The sequence below is a fragment of the Planococcus citri genome, chromosome 3 (genome assembly GCF_950023065.1).
Source record: "Planococcus citri chromosome 3, ihPlaCitr1.1, whole genome shotgun sequence".
Taxonomy (NCBI): domain Eukaryota; kingdom Metazoa; phylum Arthropoda; class Insecta; order Hemiptera; family Pseudococcidae; genus Planococcus; species Planococcus citri.
This window is the reverse complement of record NC_088679.1, coordinates 80,298,340-80,314,381: the sequence shown is the minus strand read 5'-3', so window position 1 is coordinate 80,314,381 and position 16,042 is coordinate 80,298,340. Positions and strand designations below refer to the sequence as shown.

The window sequence follows — 16,042 nt, the reverse complement described above, 5'->3', positions numbered from 1 at the left end:
TTCGTTTTTCGTTACGTTAAGAATAACGTTATGACATCACTGCTTAGCAGGGCTGTTAGTTTTCAAATTTTAGGTTTTTTATTTTCAGTGGTATCAACATCTGAAAAATTAAAAATAAGCCTACCGGCTACCCCTACCCAAAATTTTGAAAAACTGGACCTTGATGTTGAGCGAGCCTAGTGAGCCCACAGTTTGCCACTTTGCCAGTTGCCTCCGAACATATTTGAAATTATGAATGTGGATGCAGACTAATAATAATTATTGAAAGACCGTTTTTAAACAAAAACACTAAAAATAGTCAATTACAAATAAAAAGCACTGAAGAGTAAATTTAATTTCAAAACTGATATTGGACATTGGTCGTTCTCGTTTTACTTGTGAAATTGAAAACACAAAATATTGGACCATAGAGATAGAGATGGTTGTTTTTTCAACGCCCCCCCCCCCCCCCATTGCCACAAAGCTAATCTAATATTTTTGATTCTGAGCCTCAGGCACAGCAATGCAGTACAGAGGGAACTTTTGCGTTGGGAACATGCGAACAAAAAAAAAAGCCCGCTGAAATGAGAGGGAAACTGACACCTATTTGAATGACAACGCCTAGAAATTATTATTATTGTGGTAAACGAAGTATTTTCCAGAGGGTTTCACTCTTCAGTTCATACAATATTCTATTCCAGTAAGCCTATAATACATGTAATTAAAAAAAGAGAGACTCGTTCGTTTATTCAATTTTGAAAACTTTCCTGGCTTATGCCGAAGATGCGACAATCATAGTGAAACCGGTCCGAGACAAACATCGTCATCATATCAAAATGAAAATGAAAATACAAATACATTTATGTATTATGAAATGAAATCAATGCGTAAAAAATACGTTGTTGCACACAGTACAGAAACATCATCAACACTGCTCGGAATAACGACGTTTTGATTATACAAAACACACCATATAATAAAGTTAAAAATTCGAAAATTGCACCGCCGATCGACGTGAAACAAACACGCGGAATCGGTTTTGCAAAAACGACAGAATTATAATAATACATATACATACGTCGTACGATGTAACGCACCTAATCATGTTCATTTCACATTTCTGATCATTCTCGAAAATAAAAGTAATGGTCGAAATAAAACTGAGGGGAAAAAAATAGGCGTAAAGAAAAAACAAAGAAAAAAATGGGGGAAAAGCTATCAAATTGGAAGCAATGTACAAGTATAGATCGTAAACATAAACGCAAATAATTTATAAAAATTAGAGTACTAATTAATAAGTAATGATAATTATCGTAATAAAAATTAAAATAATCTTGAAAAGAAAAAAATTACACACGAGAACACGTTTTTTGCTTCAATATTACCATAAACTTCCTTCTTTTTCTTTAGTTGGTACTTCGATTACTCTGGGCTTATCTATAATTCTAGCGGTTCTATTTCCTTTTTCCACGATACCAATAATCCACGCTTGATAGCCTTCTTGTTTCTCAATATCTTTACAATAAGCTGCCGCTTGCTCTCGTGGCAGGCAGATAAGCAATCCTCCTACGAAAAAAGAGAGAAAAAATTACATCCGGGACGTAGGTCGGTACCTAGACCTACTACACTATATTCGATCATTTCAAGTGCGATGAAGGCGAATTCGCAACCGTCTCGAGTTCTAGAACGATGTTGCCAACAGACAAAAAACTCGGAAGAGATACGAATCAATCTATCGAATCCGTCGCTTCATATTCTCCCACAGAATATCGATATTCGACGAGTAATGAAATTGAAAAGCACTCACCTGAAGTTTCGGGCGAGCTTCCTTGTAATAACTGGAACATGTTTCCGCAAGCTTTAGCCACGGATGCCATTTTGGCAATGATAGGCAAGTTGTGAATCACAAACGACACTTCTTTTTTCTGGTTTTTCGCCAACGCTTGCGCGTGACCCAGTAGCCCAAAACCGGTAACATCTGTCGCGCCGTGAGCGTTGTATTTGTGCATCAATCTTGCCGCTGCAAATTTCCAACAAATGCGGCATTATATCACCCGCAGGTACAATCAAATCAAACGTATCGTAAAAGATCTACTCGGTCCTTCCGAATAGGGCCATCAACATACCGATTCGATTTAAACGCGCCATCGAATCCATTGCTCTGTGATAAGCTTTATTAACGTCATCTTCCGAAACGATCAATTTGATGCGATTCCACCTTTCAGGCTGTTCTAACCACTGATGTGCGTTGACAGCGACTTGCGTGCCCAAAGGTTTGGTTAATACGATAACGTCGCCAACGACAGCGTTATTACATCTGCGCAATGAAACATAATTATACGACCAATTCGAGACTCATCATCTTGCAAAACGTGAACAGGTGGCGATTCAACTTACTCTATGTATTCGTTTATTTGACAAATGCTCGTAGCGACGCCTCCCAATGTACACCATGGATTTACTACGGTGTGGCCACCAGTTACAAAAGTTCCGGCTTCAGCGGCGCAGTCCTGAAAATCGTAAAAAAACACGAAAGCACAGGCCAAATTAGCGTCTACCGAAAAGTGGTTCCGCATACTGCGAGTAGTAGGCACGTGTACGTGAACAGTGATCTTACTCTGAATCCTTTCATGATGAGAGGTACGACAGCGTCGCGTTCTTTTTCGGTCATTTTGATGGAAACTCCGAGAATCATCAACATATTATCACAATCGGTAACGCCCAGTGCATACAAGTCGCTCAAGACATTCGAACAAGCGATTTTTCCTGAAAATTCATTTCGGGTCTCGTATTAGAAATATTCCACCTATCGAACGCTATAATGACGAAAATGCACGTTACGGTCATACCCATCATATACGGTTCGTCCACAATCGGGTATATACAGTCTGTGGTTTGTACTAAGGATAAGCCATTGTGACGAAGCGGTGTAACTGAAGAGTCCATGCCGATCCCTGCAAAGCAAAAATGACAACTTTAGCCAACATTACGTCTAAATCGAAGGACGTCGAACGAAGAGTCCCAACTCGCCAACCCAAACAAATACTGCCGGCGAGCGGCAAACGATAAGTTTAGCTAATCGCGAACACACGTAATTACTATCGTATACTAACCCAATCGAGGCTGCGGAAGCAGCTGCATGAAATTAGAATGCTCTTCTTCTTGTTGACCATTTTCCTCCGATTGTTGCAGAGTCAACAGCAATTTTGATAATACTTCTTGCGGTACTTTACATCCGCGGCCTTTCAAGTCGGCGAACTTGGTTAAACGAAACGTAGAATCCAACTCGTACGCCACCGGATCGAAAGGCTTCCGAAAGTACAGTTCATTTTGATTGTTACCTATTTCAAGCTGTACAGCGTTCATGGTATCTTGGGCAACTGTCGTATATTCCGCCATCATATGACTTCGCACAACCAAACAATAAAATTGCGATAATAATAACGTTTGCCAGGTGGAAAAAAACCTTACAGAATCATTAATTCGATAAAATATAATAAATTACTATAGATAATTAAACGAAACTAAACAAAACTAACAAAATAATCGCCGGTTGACTCTCCGCATCAAAGTGTTGATTTCTCGTAAAACGCCAAAACGGATCAAAAAACAAAAACACCAAACTAAAAATTTTTCTTCGTTTACAACATGGCGTGTGATTCCTGAATTCAATCGCCATCACGTGATTGTGTATATTATCATTGTCGACAGTAGATGGCGCTTTAGACAAACGACGAGTCGACGACCGGGCCGGCCAATCCGTGAGCTTGAAGGGTTTCGTTCCGGTTCCAGGGTCTAGTTCGTAACGTCAGCCATTCGTTCTTCGTTTCCACGTTCTAGTCTTCGTTTCGGTTTCGGTTACGGGCGGTCGACGGTTACGGGCGTATCCACGGCTAACTTGCACATAAATCGCTGCAGGCGCTAGTGTCGTGTTTTAATGATAACTGTGTGATAAGAAAGAAGGATTCGAATTTTGAAATTGAAATTTTGAATTTTTTGTCGCCTCTCTTTTTTGGAGGATTTTGCGATTAATTAATTTTTTATATACGTACCGATTCTTATTTTTACCAACGCAAACAGCTATGCCCATCATTTATGCGCTAACAATAACCCAAATGGAACGTATTTGATCGCTGACAGATGATCGTTATTTCGAAATTAGTCGGAGGAAAGATCCGTACTACTTTAATTTTCATTCGAGTCAGGTTGAAGCTTTGAAACAATATTTTCAACGACTGTTTTCAGCAACATGTCATCGGACGATGATGATTTCGTGAGCTACGGCAATGCTTTGGATCCGATTGACGAAGGTGAAATATTTGATAAATTATCTGTCAATTCTTATACTCGATGTTGATGATGGTTTACGACGATATACCCTTTATTTTTACAGACTCGATACCGAGAAAGAAACCTATTACGGCGGAAGATCAGTACGCGAAAGATGAACGCGGTCGTAGAAGATTTCACGGTGCATTCACCGGTGGCTTCAGCGCTGGATTCTTTAATTCGGTCGGATCTATGGAAGGTTGGAAGCCCACTGGCTTCATTTCGTCGAGGACGAATCGTACTCGTTCCAAAGATCAAACGATTTTCGATTATATGGACGACGAAGTATGATCATAGTATAAAAATGTTTAGGGATGGTAATGTTTGACTGTGTACTCGGGTGTTTAGTAATTTCTCAACGAATGTTTAAATCGATAGGATACCGGAGAGTATGGCATATGTCCGATGTCTTTACAAGTGAAACCAACCTTCGATGTGAAGTCATCATCTGCCGCGGCAGGCCAGTCTAATTCCGATAAACGTCGGAGAGTTGCTGCGTCAGATCTGCATCATGTACTCGATGCTTCATTCGTACAAGAAATGCTTGCTCCTTCTCGGTACGTACATACGCGTGTATGTAGTCGCAGTTCGTTGGCGATTAGTTGACGAATTGAGCACATTTTGTTGGTACTTACATAATACGAATGTACATAATATGTGCTGTACGCATCTTGTCGTGTTATTCTCTTATAACCGATTGTGTGTTGTATTTACAGCGATACGGTCGGCGTCAAACTACTCGTGAAAATGGGCTGGCGACCGGGTCAAGGAGTAGGTCCTAGACTTAGTAAACGCGAAAAAACGCAGCGAAAACGAAAACTACGACAACGACAACCCAAAACCGTTAAAAAAGTGTACGGCTGTCGCTTACCTGCAGACATCAGCTCTTCGAGTACGGCTGCTGCGACAACTGACGACGACTTGCACGAATCCAGCAAGGGTGGCGGCGAATCGGAATCTGGATCGGAAACGGAATTGGATTGCGATTTGGATAACATCACGTTCGCGCCGAGCGATTATCAAGCTTACGTGGTTAATCCGAAACAAAATGCTTTCGGACTCGGCTACCAGGGTATCGATCGTAAGCCGGTCCTTTCGTCTAAGCGAGCCGAATTTTCGGTTCTAACGGTGGCTGGAAAATCAATTAAAGGCCAGGCGAGTATATCTTTTTCTTCATTTTTTACCCCTGGTAACATATAAATAATTACGTAAATTGCCATGTACGAACGTGTAGGCTTTCGGAGTAAGCGTGTTCGAAGACGACGACGACGATATCTACGGTACGGAAGACTTGTCGAATTATGATTTCTCATTGCCTTACGTCGGTGAACCGAAAAACGTGTCGAAAAAAGCCGCCGTCTCGAAGAATACGAACTGCATCGAAGGATTCCACTTGAGCGCGACGAACGCCACTATTACTAGAAAACCGTTCGTTTTACCCGTCATCCCGGCAAGTATGTGTCGTAGTCGTGAACCCATTAGTCCGGCATATGACAATAGGAGTAATTGCACCCCCCCCTCCGCCGATCCTCCGTGACAACTTTTTTCTTAAAGGGGACATCTTGAAGAACATTTAAAAAAAACTTGCCCAAAAAAATGTTGGCCTTACTTACAAAATGGTGACCATTTTGATTGACAGGTCAGCCGAAATTGCAGATTTTGCGTTCCAACATAGGACTTGCACGAAATTTTTCAAACTGTTCAAAGATAGATCGAAAGATCAAGCAAAAATTTATCACCTGTCAAAATTTCAAGTGCTAAATTGCGTTTTTCGATTTTTGGTGAATTTTTGAAAATCAAATTTAGGCCAAAAATGAGGGAAAAAATTAAAATTTTACCAAATTGACCAAGAAAGCTGAAATTTAGGATACACCCTATTTTCGACGATTGGAAACTGTTTCAACTCGTTTTGAGCAGTTCTGGAGCCTCCAGCAGAGTTTTGAAACTCGAAATTCCCACAAAATTCCATAAAAACTAAATTCAATACGCTAAGAAGTACTGCAGGTAAATTTTGGGTAGTTTTGGAGCCTCCAGCGACTTTTTGAAAATTTCTGAAGCCTCCAGCAGATTTTTGAAACATTAAATTTTCACAAAATTTCGTCAAATGGAGATGTAAAGCTGAAATATGCTCCACACACCAATTTAGGCCAAAAATGAGGGGAATTATCAAAATTGATCAAGAAAGCTGAAATTTGGGATATACCCTATTTTCGACATGCCAAATCTATTGGAAACGGTTTCAACACGTTTTGAACTGTTCTGGAGCCTCCAGAAGATTTTTGAAACTCGAAATTCTCACAAAATTTCATCAGTAATGGAGTTGTAAAGCTGAAATTTATTATAAAAACTAATTCCAATACGCTAAAAAGTACTGTTGGTGAATTTCAAGTCGTTTTGGAGCCTCCAGCGACTGTTTGAAAATTCCTGAAGCATCCAGCAGATTTTGAAACTTTGAATGTTCACAAAATTTCATTGAATTGGAGATGGAAAGCTGAAATTTACTCTACACTCCAATTTTAACACCCTCTGAAGACGACTTCAAATGGGTTCCAGTCATTTTAGAGCCTCCAGTGACTTTTTTGAAAATTACTGGAGCCTCCAGTAGATTTTTGAAACTTGAAATTTCCCCAAAATTTCATAAAACTGAGATGGAGAGTCGAAATTCATTCTGCAAACTAATTTCAATACGCTACGAAGTGGACTGCTGGTGGATTTCAAGTCGTTTTGGAGCCTCCAGCGACTTTTTGAAAACTACTGGAGCCTCCATCAGATTTTTGAATCTCGAAATTCCCACAAAATTCCATGAAATTGGAGTTGTAAAGCTGAAATTTATTCCAAAAACTAAATTCAATACGCTAAGAAGTACTGCAGGTGAATTTCAAGTCGTTTTGGAGCCTCCAGCGACTTTTTGAAAATTTCTGAAGCCTCCAGCAGATTTTTGAAACTTTAAATTTTCACAAAATTTCATCTAAAGCAGTTGGAAAGCTAAAATTCATTCTGCAAACTAATTTCAATACACTACGAAGTGAACTGCTGGTGGATTTCAACTCGTTTTGGAGCCTCCAGCGATTATTTGAAAATTACTGGAGCCTCCAGTAGATTTTTGAAATTTGAAATTTCCCCTAAATTTCATCAAACTGTGATGGAGAGTCGAAATTCATTTTGCAAACTAATTTCAATACGCTACGAAGTTGACATGCTGGTGGATTTCAAGTCGTTTTGGAGCCTCCAGTGACTTTTTGAAAGGTTGTATGGCGTTTTTTTGGAAAATTGAAATTTCCTAAAAGTAGCTGGAAGCTTCATAACAATTTGAAACCACCATGTAGTCTGCGAAGTAAATTTCAGCTTGCCAACTCCATTTGATAAATTAATGCTGCGGGAATTTCAAGTTTCAGAAATCTACTGGAGGCTCCAGTAATTTTTAAAAAACCCGCTGGAGGCTCTAAAATGACTTGAACCCACCTGAAGTCGTCTTTAGAGGGTGTTAAAATTGGAGTGTAGAGTATATTTCAGCTTTACATCTCCATTTGACGAAATTTTGTGAGAATTTAATGTTTCAAAAATTTGCTGGAGGCTTCAGGAATTTTCAAAAAGTCGCTGGAGGCTCCAAAACGACTTGAAATTTACTTGCAGTACTTCGTAGCGAATTGAATTTAGTTTTTAGAATAAATTTCAGCTTTACAACTCCAATTTGATGGAATTTTGTGAGAATTTCGAGTTTCAAAAATCTGCTGGAGGCTCCAGAACAGCTCAAAACGGGTTGAAACTGTTTCCAATCGATTTGGCATGTCGAAAATAGGGTATATCCTAAATTTCAGCTTTCTTGGTCAATTTGGTGAAATTTTGATTTTTTCATTCATTTTTGGCCTAAATTTGATTTTCAAAAATTCATCAAAAATCGAAAAACGCATATTTGCATTTGAAATTTTGACAGGTGATAAATTTTTGCTTGATCTTTCGATCTACCTTTGTACAATTTGAAAAATTTCGTGCAAGTCCTATGATGGAACGCAAAATCTGCGATTTCGGCTGACCTGTCAATCAAAATGGCCGCCATTTTGTAAGTAAGGCCAACTTTGTTTTGGGCAAGTTTATTTTAAAATGTTCCTTAGGATGTTCTCTTTAAGAAAAAAGTTGTCCCGGAGGATCGGCGGGGGGGGGGTGCAATTACTCCTATTGTCATATGCCGGACTATATATTACGCAGATAATACATATAATTATAGTACTGTATAACTTAGTATTACCTATTCGTGTTTTAAATTTGTTAGATTTTCAACCGGTGCGGGTGAAAAAAAACAGATGGGATTGCGCGACCACTACGAGTAATATTGTCAAAACCAAAATATCGTGCGCTCCGGAACGCTCGAAAGTGTTACAACTGCAGGATGACGACGAGAAAGTGTGTCAAAATACGCGTATCGAAATCAGCGACATTCCACTTCCCGACCAGGAGAGGCCTGCACCGAATAAAAGCGATAAAATCACGTCTACTACAGCTACCGTGGCTCCTGCTCCTGCTTCTGCTTCTGGGTTCATGAAACCGTTTTCATACGATGCTGAAAAACAGAATCGATACGAAAAATTTTTAGCTCTGAAAAATGTCGCGCATTCTTCAGCTAAACAGGAACGTAAGTGTCGCTCTTACAAGTAACGTTGCGTAAATACTCGTACGTATACTCCCGTGTATCTATCTACTTTGATATTTTCATGTTTCTGCGTAGTTTGGGAAGAAATGTCTGGCATGTATCCCGCTACCATGACCGAATGGGAAAAAGAAAGAGAGAAAAGCGAATTCGAACAAGCGGCTCGACTGTTTCGACCTTTAGCGGAAGATCTCGACTGTAGGTTTACTCGCGGATCGCAAAAAGAAAACGTCCACGATATTTCGGCACCGGTAGAGAAAAGTTACGATGCCGAATCGCAAGCATTGCGAAACGCCGCTAAAAACAGAATGTTCGGCTCCTTGACTAGAAATAAGCTTTTGTGGAAACCGGATAAAGTTGTTTGTAAACGATTTAATATTCCAGAACCTTTCGTCGAGTAAGCGTTTGTTTCACTACGTATTTTCATTCGTTCGTTCGTTCGTTGGTAGTTTTTGTATTGTTTTCTTTATTTCTGTTTGTCTCGAGCAGCGCCTCGTGTAGCGAATCTTCATCCTCTTTGATACCGCAAAATCGAAAAGGAGGTTCGCTGTTCGAATTTTTGAAAATGTCTACAAACAGACCATGCGTCGGTGACATTGAGACGCCATCTTTACCGAAGCCCACCTCATCATCGACCTCGCAACCGGTGACTGTTGAACCCGAACCCGAAAACCACGTTATCGCGGAGCAGTCATTACCGCAAGTACGTTACGTTCCTTAGTATATAACGTACCTACTACCTACGGCTATCATCCGCTGGTTATAATTTATCGCGTTTGTTTCTGTCTTAATTTCTCAGGTAAAGGAGGAAGCTAATATAGCCGTGATTGATGAAGATCCAGAAAACCAAACTCTAATCGATAATACGAGTATTACCGATAAAATAGATTTGTTCAAGGCGATATTTCTAAGTTCTAGCGATGATGATGACGATGACGACGACGACGACGACGGCAGCGATAATGGCGATGACGCTAGTGATCGATTAAATAAACGCGACAGCCAAACGACGTCCAATTCTAAATCAACGCCCGAAAAAAAAATTCACACCGAAACGTCAGAAATTAGTTCACCTATACCTCGATACGCCGATAAGAAAGAAATTAGATATTCGCCGGCTCGCGGTATATTCGCCAATTTAGATTTAGAATCGCTGAAATGTAGACCATCTTTTCGAAAAAACGAACGAACCGAATCGACGAATGATTCACGCTCTTCGGAAAGGACCATCAAATCCGACGCCGATACAGCCGCATTATACGGCCCTAAAATACCGAGCTCGCTTCTTACCGGCGCTGTTGCGAGTAGTAGTGTCAGCCTGGCTGGGAAAATTCAATCGCCAAAGTCGCAACATTCTAGCTCTTCGTCGATGTGGGTTGAAAAGTCCAACAAGCATAGTCGTAAAGATAAGAAACATAAAAAGCATCACAAGAAACCTAAGAAACATAAACATCGAAAAGAAAAGTGACAGCATCGTACGAACTTGTAGAAATCAGAATCAGCGAAACCGGTCGATGGCGTCGAGTTCGCAGTGTCTAGTCATTTCATAAACGGTCGCTCATCCGAATGCGAACGAAAAAGTCTCATTTATCTTTCGATGATGCTCGAAGAGGGAAAACACGCCTCTCTTTTCGAAGATGATGCGACTAACTTATTAAAGTACGATATAAAAGTGTAATAATTTATTCTATGTGTAACATTCGTTAGATTACAAGCGAGATTGAAATTAGGAATGCGAAGCGTATTTGTTCAGAGTAACATTATTTTTATTTTAAAAGTTAGAAAACGAGCCTTTTTTTCATTTTTTGTACTCATAGTTTGTATTGTATTGTATTGTATGGTTATCGTTATCAAGATGTGAGTCATATGTCGGAGTATGTATTCGCACTTCTCGTTCGGCGCGCTTCACCTGTCAATTTTGTACCTTATGTTGCATGATTCGAATTGTAGCTTTGCTAATAAACGTTTGATACCATCCAACTTGATTATTTACATGATGCAACAGGTTCACAATTGAAACGTGCGCCGAAAGAGAAGTACGAATACATTTACATACTCCGACATATGACTCACACCTTGATAACGATAACCATACAATACAAACTATCTCTCTAAATTTGAAGCAGTCAATTTCATTACTGTTTTATTCGGTAAATTTGAAATTTTGTAAAACTACTGTTAAACAGTTAATCTGACTGCCTCCAACAGTCAAACTCAATCATGTAACTGTTGCAATCAGTATTAAATTCTACTGATGAATCCAGTAAAATTCGAATGACTGTTTCAAGCAGTAAACTGTTTTATTTACTGTTTAAAGCAGTAGAAATTCACTGTTTCAAGCAGTAAACTGATTGATTTATTGTTTTGAAGCAGTGAAAATTACTGCTTCAAACAGTAATCCTGATCAATTCACTGTTTAAAGCAGTAGAAAGTTACTGTTTCAAGCAGTAATACTGATTTATTGACTGTTTATAGCAGTAGATTAGGTTTTGTATCATTGTTTAAGGTGGTAATTTGCAAAAGTGTGTTCAGTTATGATTTTACACTTGTGCAACACACTTGTGTGTTTTCAAAACTTATTATACCTATTAATATAATAAATAGAAAATGAATAATTTTTTAGAAGTGAAACAGACCAACTTTCAACAATCTTTTACTTGCAAAAACTAAAAACACGAATCAACGACAGTGAAACCAATATTCTAACTGGTGAGTTATTGATGAATATTCCAATTGATACTGTGTATATATAAGTAAGTAGGTACATTCGTACTCGTAGAACATATCAGTTGGGAATATTTGTGAATAACTTCGAAGTTCGAATATTGATTACACTCGTATCGTATTCAATGCAAATTTCGAGCGAATATCGTTGAAAGAATTATCTGTTGAATTGTGAAAGAATTAGCTGTAGAAAACTTCAATATAAGTACATAGAATAACCTTAGAATAATACGTTCGCCATTTTACAAATTACTACCATCAAATGCATTCAAATTTCACTGTTTCAAGAAGGTAAAAAATCGCCACTGGAACTACTGGAAGAAGCAGTAAAACGTACTGCCAAAATCAGTACCAATTAAATTACGGAAATGATCAGTGAAAAACTACTGTTTTTAAGAATACCTAGTTTTAGATTACTGATTTTAGCAGCACTGTTTTACTGCTTTTTTGCAGTCACGATATTTTGCCTTCTTGAAGCAGTGAAATTTGGCTGTAAAGCATTAAAGTTTCACTGTTTCAATTTCAAATAAACTGAATACACTTTTGCAAATTACCACCTTAAACAATGATACGAAATCTAATCTACCGCGGCTATGAACAGTCAATAAATCAGTATTACTGCTTGAAACAGTAAATTTTTACTGCTCTGCTTTATACAAGGAATTGATCAGGATTACTGTTTGAAGCAAGTCATTTTCACTGTTTCAAAACAGTAAATCAATCAGTTTACTGCTTGAAACAATGAATTTCTATTGCTTTAAACAGTAAGAACAGTTTACTGCTTGAAACAGTCATTCGAATTTTACTGGATTTATCACTAGAATTTAATACTGATTGCAACAGTAAATGATTGAGCTTGACTACAAAAAAAGGGTTAGTTTTCTAGCTCGCGCCATTCGCCATTGGCCCTTGAATGTTGAAAGTTTGTTGTTTACACTATTTTGTTGTACTTGTATGCTCGCTCGAAGAAATAAAATTACATCTCACAGCGAATAAAAATTGTATGCAATTTATTTGGTAAAAACATAAGTATTTGTACGGGTATAACAATTAACAACATTACATTATTACTCACTATCAACGAAAAATCACAAAACACATACTCACGAGTATAAAAAGAATGCGATGATTTCAACGAATCGCTTTGAATTATCGCACACGTTACACTTATTATTCGGATCGACTTAATTTCTAAACAACAGGTACTCTTTAAGATGCGTTGGTAAAGGTAAAGCCATTACTTTGGCGTGGAAGTTACGTAGATTATCGTTTAGAGTGTCGCCTCGAAGCTGAAACCGTACAACGTTTCGACAAAGCTGTTGCAAATTAGATCGAGTGAATTCTTCGTCTCTCGAAAGCAACGAATCGATAAGCGACAACGAAGAATATCTATGATAATTGTAATACGAAGGTTTCAGATCGACTAGGTAGTAATACGTGGAGCGAAATTTTTCAAATTCTTGCTCTTGTGACGAAGACTGCAGTACGGTGGTAACCAAGTATTGGCATAACTGATCCGGTTCCAATATGTGCGAACGCGATAGCAACGAAGCTACGATTTCGACTCGAGCATCGCGAACAGCGTCCAATATCGGTTTGTAAAACGTTTCGTAACCGGTCACAAGAGTAAAATCTTCAAAGTTTGACGAGTTATCGTTATTATAGAGCTGTAAGCAGTAGTCGAAAGTCACGTCGTATTCGTCTAGAACGGCCGAGTACGTGGATTTATCGCGATCGGACCACTGCGAGTTGAAAACGACGGCCAAAGGATTGGTAAAATTGACCGGAGACTGTGGCGGCCATTCGATGTTTAGTCGGTCGACCAACGACTCATTGTTACTGTAGACGATGCGGCTGCGTCTTAGTAACAGGAGGCGTAAGAACTGGTCAAACGTTTGGTCGGCCAAATCGTCACGAACGCTGAGTAGATACGCCAGAGGGCAAAATACGTCGATACAATGGTCGCTGTTTTCGACATAAGGCGCTTCTAAAATCATCGCGCTCGCCTTCTCCAGTAAAACGCTCAGACACTCCACAGAGCCTGAATTGAGCGCGCAACAAACTACCGGATAGAATATACCGTGATTTTTCAAAACGTACTCGATTCTTCGGACGTAGATTTCGCGCAGGTCGATATCTCTGACACGATCTAGAAGCGTACGCAAATTAGTGACATTTCCGCCGGCTGCGGCGTACTCTAACGCCGTGAATCCGTCTTTACTTTGCATCGTAGCGCTATCGCCGGCGTCGCGTTCCAGAAGATAATACACGCATTCCTCGTTACCGCCATTTCGTACAGCTAGCATGAGCGGCGTGATTCCATCGTGGTTTTGTCGATTAACGTCGTGGCCGTTCTTTTGCAGCAGTAATCGTACGATAGCCGAATGACCGCGTTGGCAGGCCAAATGCAAGGTTAAATTACCTTCCGAATCAGAGAGGCGACTCGAAGCGCCACTTTCCAACAATACCTCGAATACGAGCGGCCGATCGTACAGCGCTGCCAAATGCAAACCGGTGTAGCCTTGCCAATCTTGATGATCGACCGAAGCTGCGTATCGCAGTAAATGGCGTACTATGCTGGTGAAACCGTGGGCTGCGGCTACATGCAAAGGCGAAGTGCCATCCAATGTTGTTGCGTTCGCGTCGCTGCCTGCTCTCAGCATTAACTCGACGTTCTGTTGGCAGCCCTCTTCGCAGGCCACAAATAGCGCCGTTTTGCCATCGTACGATTTGCTGTTCAAGTCGAGGTCTGCGTACGAGTACTTGCTGTAACGCAGCAATAATTTCAAGCATTCGAGACGATCGGTCCGCGATGCGGCTATGTGCAGCGCTGTCCAACCGCGATTGTCTACCGATAAACGTACGCTTTTTTTCTTTCTCTTTTTAGCGAGTAATATATTACGCAGTTTCACTTTATCGTTGTCACGAACCGATCGCGAAATACTGCCCAATGATTTGTCGTCTGCGTAATCGAAAAATTCTACTTTTTCAGCGTTCATTTTTAGATTATCGCCAGTACATCGTACACTGCACAGTTACCTGCAGGACAAGTTATCAGCCTTACGAGCTCGATATTTTTTGACGAGAAATCTTCGTAGTAGGAGTAGGTAATTGTTTTCGATTTGATGCTAATGCTAGTGGAATTCGGACAACTTAAGGAATTTCCGATTTCAAAGCTCGAAAGTCGAAGAGATGAACACTAACTAAGCTGTAATTCTGTAACCTAAACTACCATATGAAACACTGCAGTGATAACACTGATAACAGAAGAGGCTGGAAGGTGGGGTGCGGTGGAATAATCGCGTTTTGTGATAACGAATCGGCCAATCAGGCAGCAGGCTGATTGAAAACAAAACCGATCACGAGTATCGCGAGTTGAATGAACTCAAAACGAATTATTAACGATGAATGAAGATCACAAGATTGTCTAATTGTCCACAAAAATTGCCTGATTTGATTCTGATTCTATTAAACGAAAACGACGAATTCAATGCAAGTGACCTCGAATCGTGTCTTGAAAAATTTGAAGAAAGATTGTCTACCTACTCTTCAAAAACAAATCGATTCCATTTCAAAATTTGAACTAATTTTGCGACAAAATTCTGAATCTGAATCATCATCTTCTATGTACTTCTGGATCATTCATAATCGCACTATAAAAGAAATTTCGAATTTTTGGTCAACTTTCAATCATGAATCATGATAAGTTAGATAAGTAGGTATATGTACAGGGTGCCCAGAAATATTGAGTACCCCTAAAAAAGTTGTTCATTAAAAATATAGGTTGGCAACGTGAAATAGATGCATACGATTGGTGGAATGTTATCTCTCCAGTCCAACAACCAATCATGTGCTATCATTATTATCATTCACTGTGACCAACCAAAGTATTCAGTAGAAAACTTTTTTAGGGGTACTCGATATTTCTGGGTACCCTGTACCTACAGTATGACACAAAAGTAGTGCTCGGTGGCTTTTATTTCCAAGTGGAAAGAGCTAGCGAGATGAATGAAGCAGCATTGAGTAGAGAAAAATTAGGGCTTTCAAAAGACGACCTTGAAAATTTCCGACCCATGCACAGGGTGTCCACAAGTTGAAAAACTGGTTTGGTCAATAAATTCAAATTGGTTTTTATTGGCGCAATGTACTCGTATTCTACACTCCAAGACGACAAAAATGTGATATGAATTTTTTGAAACCAGTTCATTAATTTGCAACCAGTTAACAAAAAATACCCAAACATCGTAGATATAGAAAAAAGCTTGAAACATGATTGTGAAGTGTGAAAAATTGAACTATTTTCACTAATCAGATTTTGAAACCAGTTCATTAATTCGCAGCAAGCCATCGAAAGTTAGGTACCTG

General features: G+C 39.4%; 3 protein-coding genes across 4 annotated transcripts; 1 reads left to right on the top strand and 2 right to left on the bottom strand.

The window, feature by feature from the left end:
• Window positions 1–828: 828 nt before the first annotated feature.
• On the bottom strand, window positions 829–3,804 carry Sps1 (inactive selenide, water dikinase). 2 transcript variants are annotated; one of them, XM_065355799.1, is made up of 8 exons: window positions 3,519–3,804; window positions 3,093–3,445; window positions 2,829–2,933; window positions 2,597–2,745; window positions 2,377–2,489; window positions 2,106–2,296; window positions 1,787–1,999; window positions 829–1,545 (listed from the first exon to the last, which is right to left on the bottom strand). In XM_065355799.1, the coding sequence occupies exons 1-8, from the start codon at window positions 3,656–3,658 to the stop codon at window positions 1,361–1,363; spliced, it is 1,449 nt and encodes a 482-aa protein (XP_065211871.1). In that variant the 5' UTR covers window positions 3,659–3,804; the 3' UTR covers window positions 829–1,360. The 2 variants fall into 2 exon arrangements, with proteins under 2 accessions (XP_065211871.1, XP_065211872.1); XM_065355800.1 differs by having other exon boundaries at window positions 3,093–3,385.
• A 132-nt stretch (window positions 3,805–3,936) lies between these two features.
• LOC135839664 (G patch domain-containing protein 1 homolog) lies at window positions 3,937–14,640 on the top strand. Its single transcript, XM_065355790.1, has 9 exons — window positions 3,937–4,289; window positions 4,373–4,593; window positions 4,687–4,865; window positions 5,025–5,463; window positions 5,543–5,762; window positions 8,579–8,938; window positions 9,032–9,350; window positions 9,443–9,656; window positions 9,753–14,640. The coding sequence occupies exons 1-9, from the start codon at window positions 4,229–4,231 to the stop codon at window positions 10,419–10,421; spliced, it is 2,682 nt and encodes an 893-aa protein (XP_065211862.1). The 5' UTR covers window positions 3,937–4,228; the 3' UTR covers window positions 10,422–14,640.
• LOC135839666 (poly [ADP-ribose] polymerase tankyrase-1-like) lies at window positions 12,671–14,676 on the bottom strand. The gene has a single exon (XM_065355793.1). The coding sequence runs from the start codon at window positions 14,674–14,676 to the stop codon at window positions 12,862–12,864; it is 1,815 nt and encodes a 604-aa protein (XP_065211865.1). The 3' UTR covers window positions 12,671–12,861.
• Window positions 14,677–16,042: the final 1,366 nt, after the last annotated feature.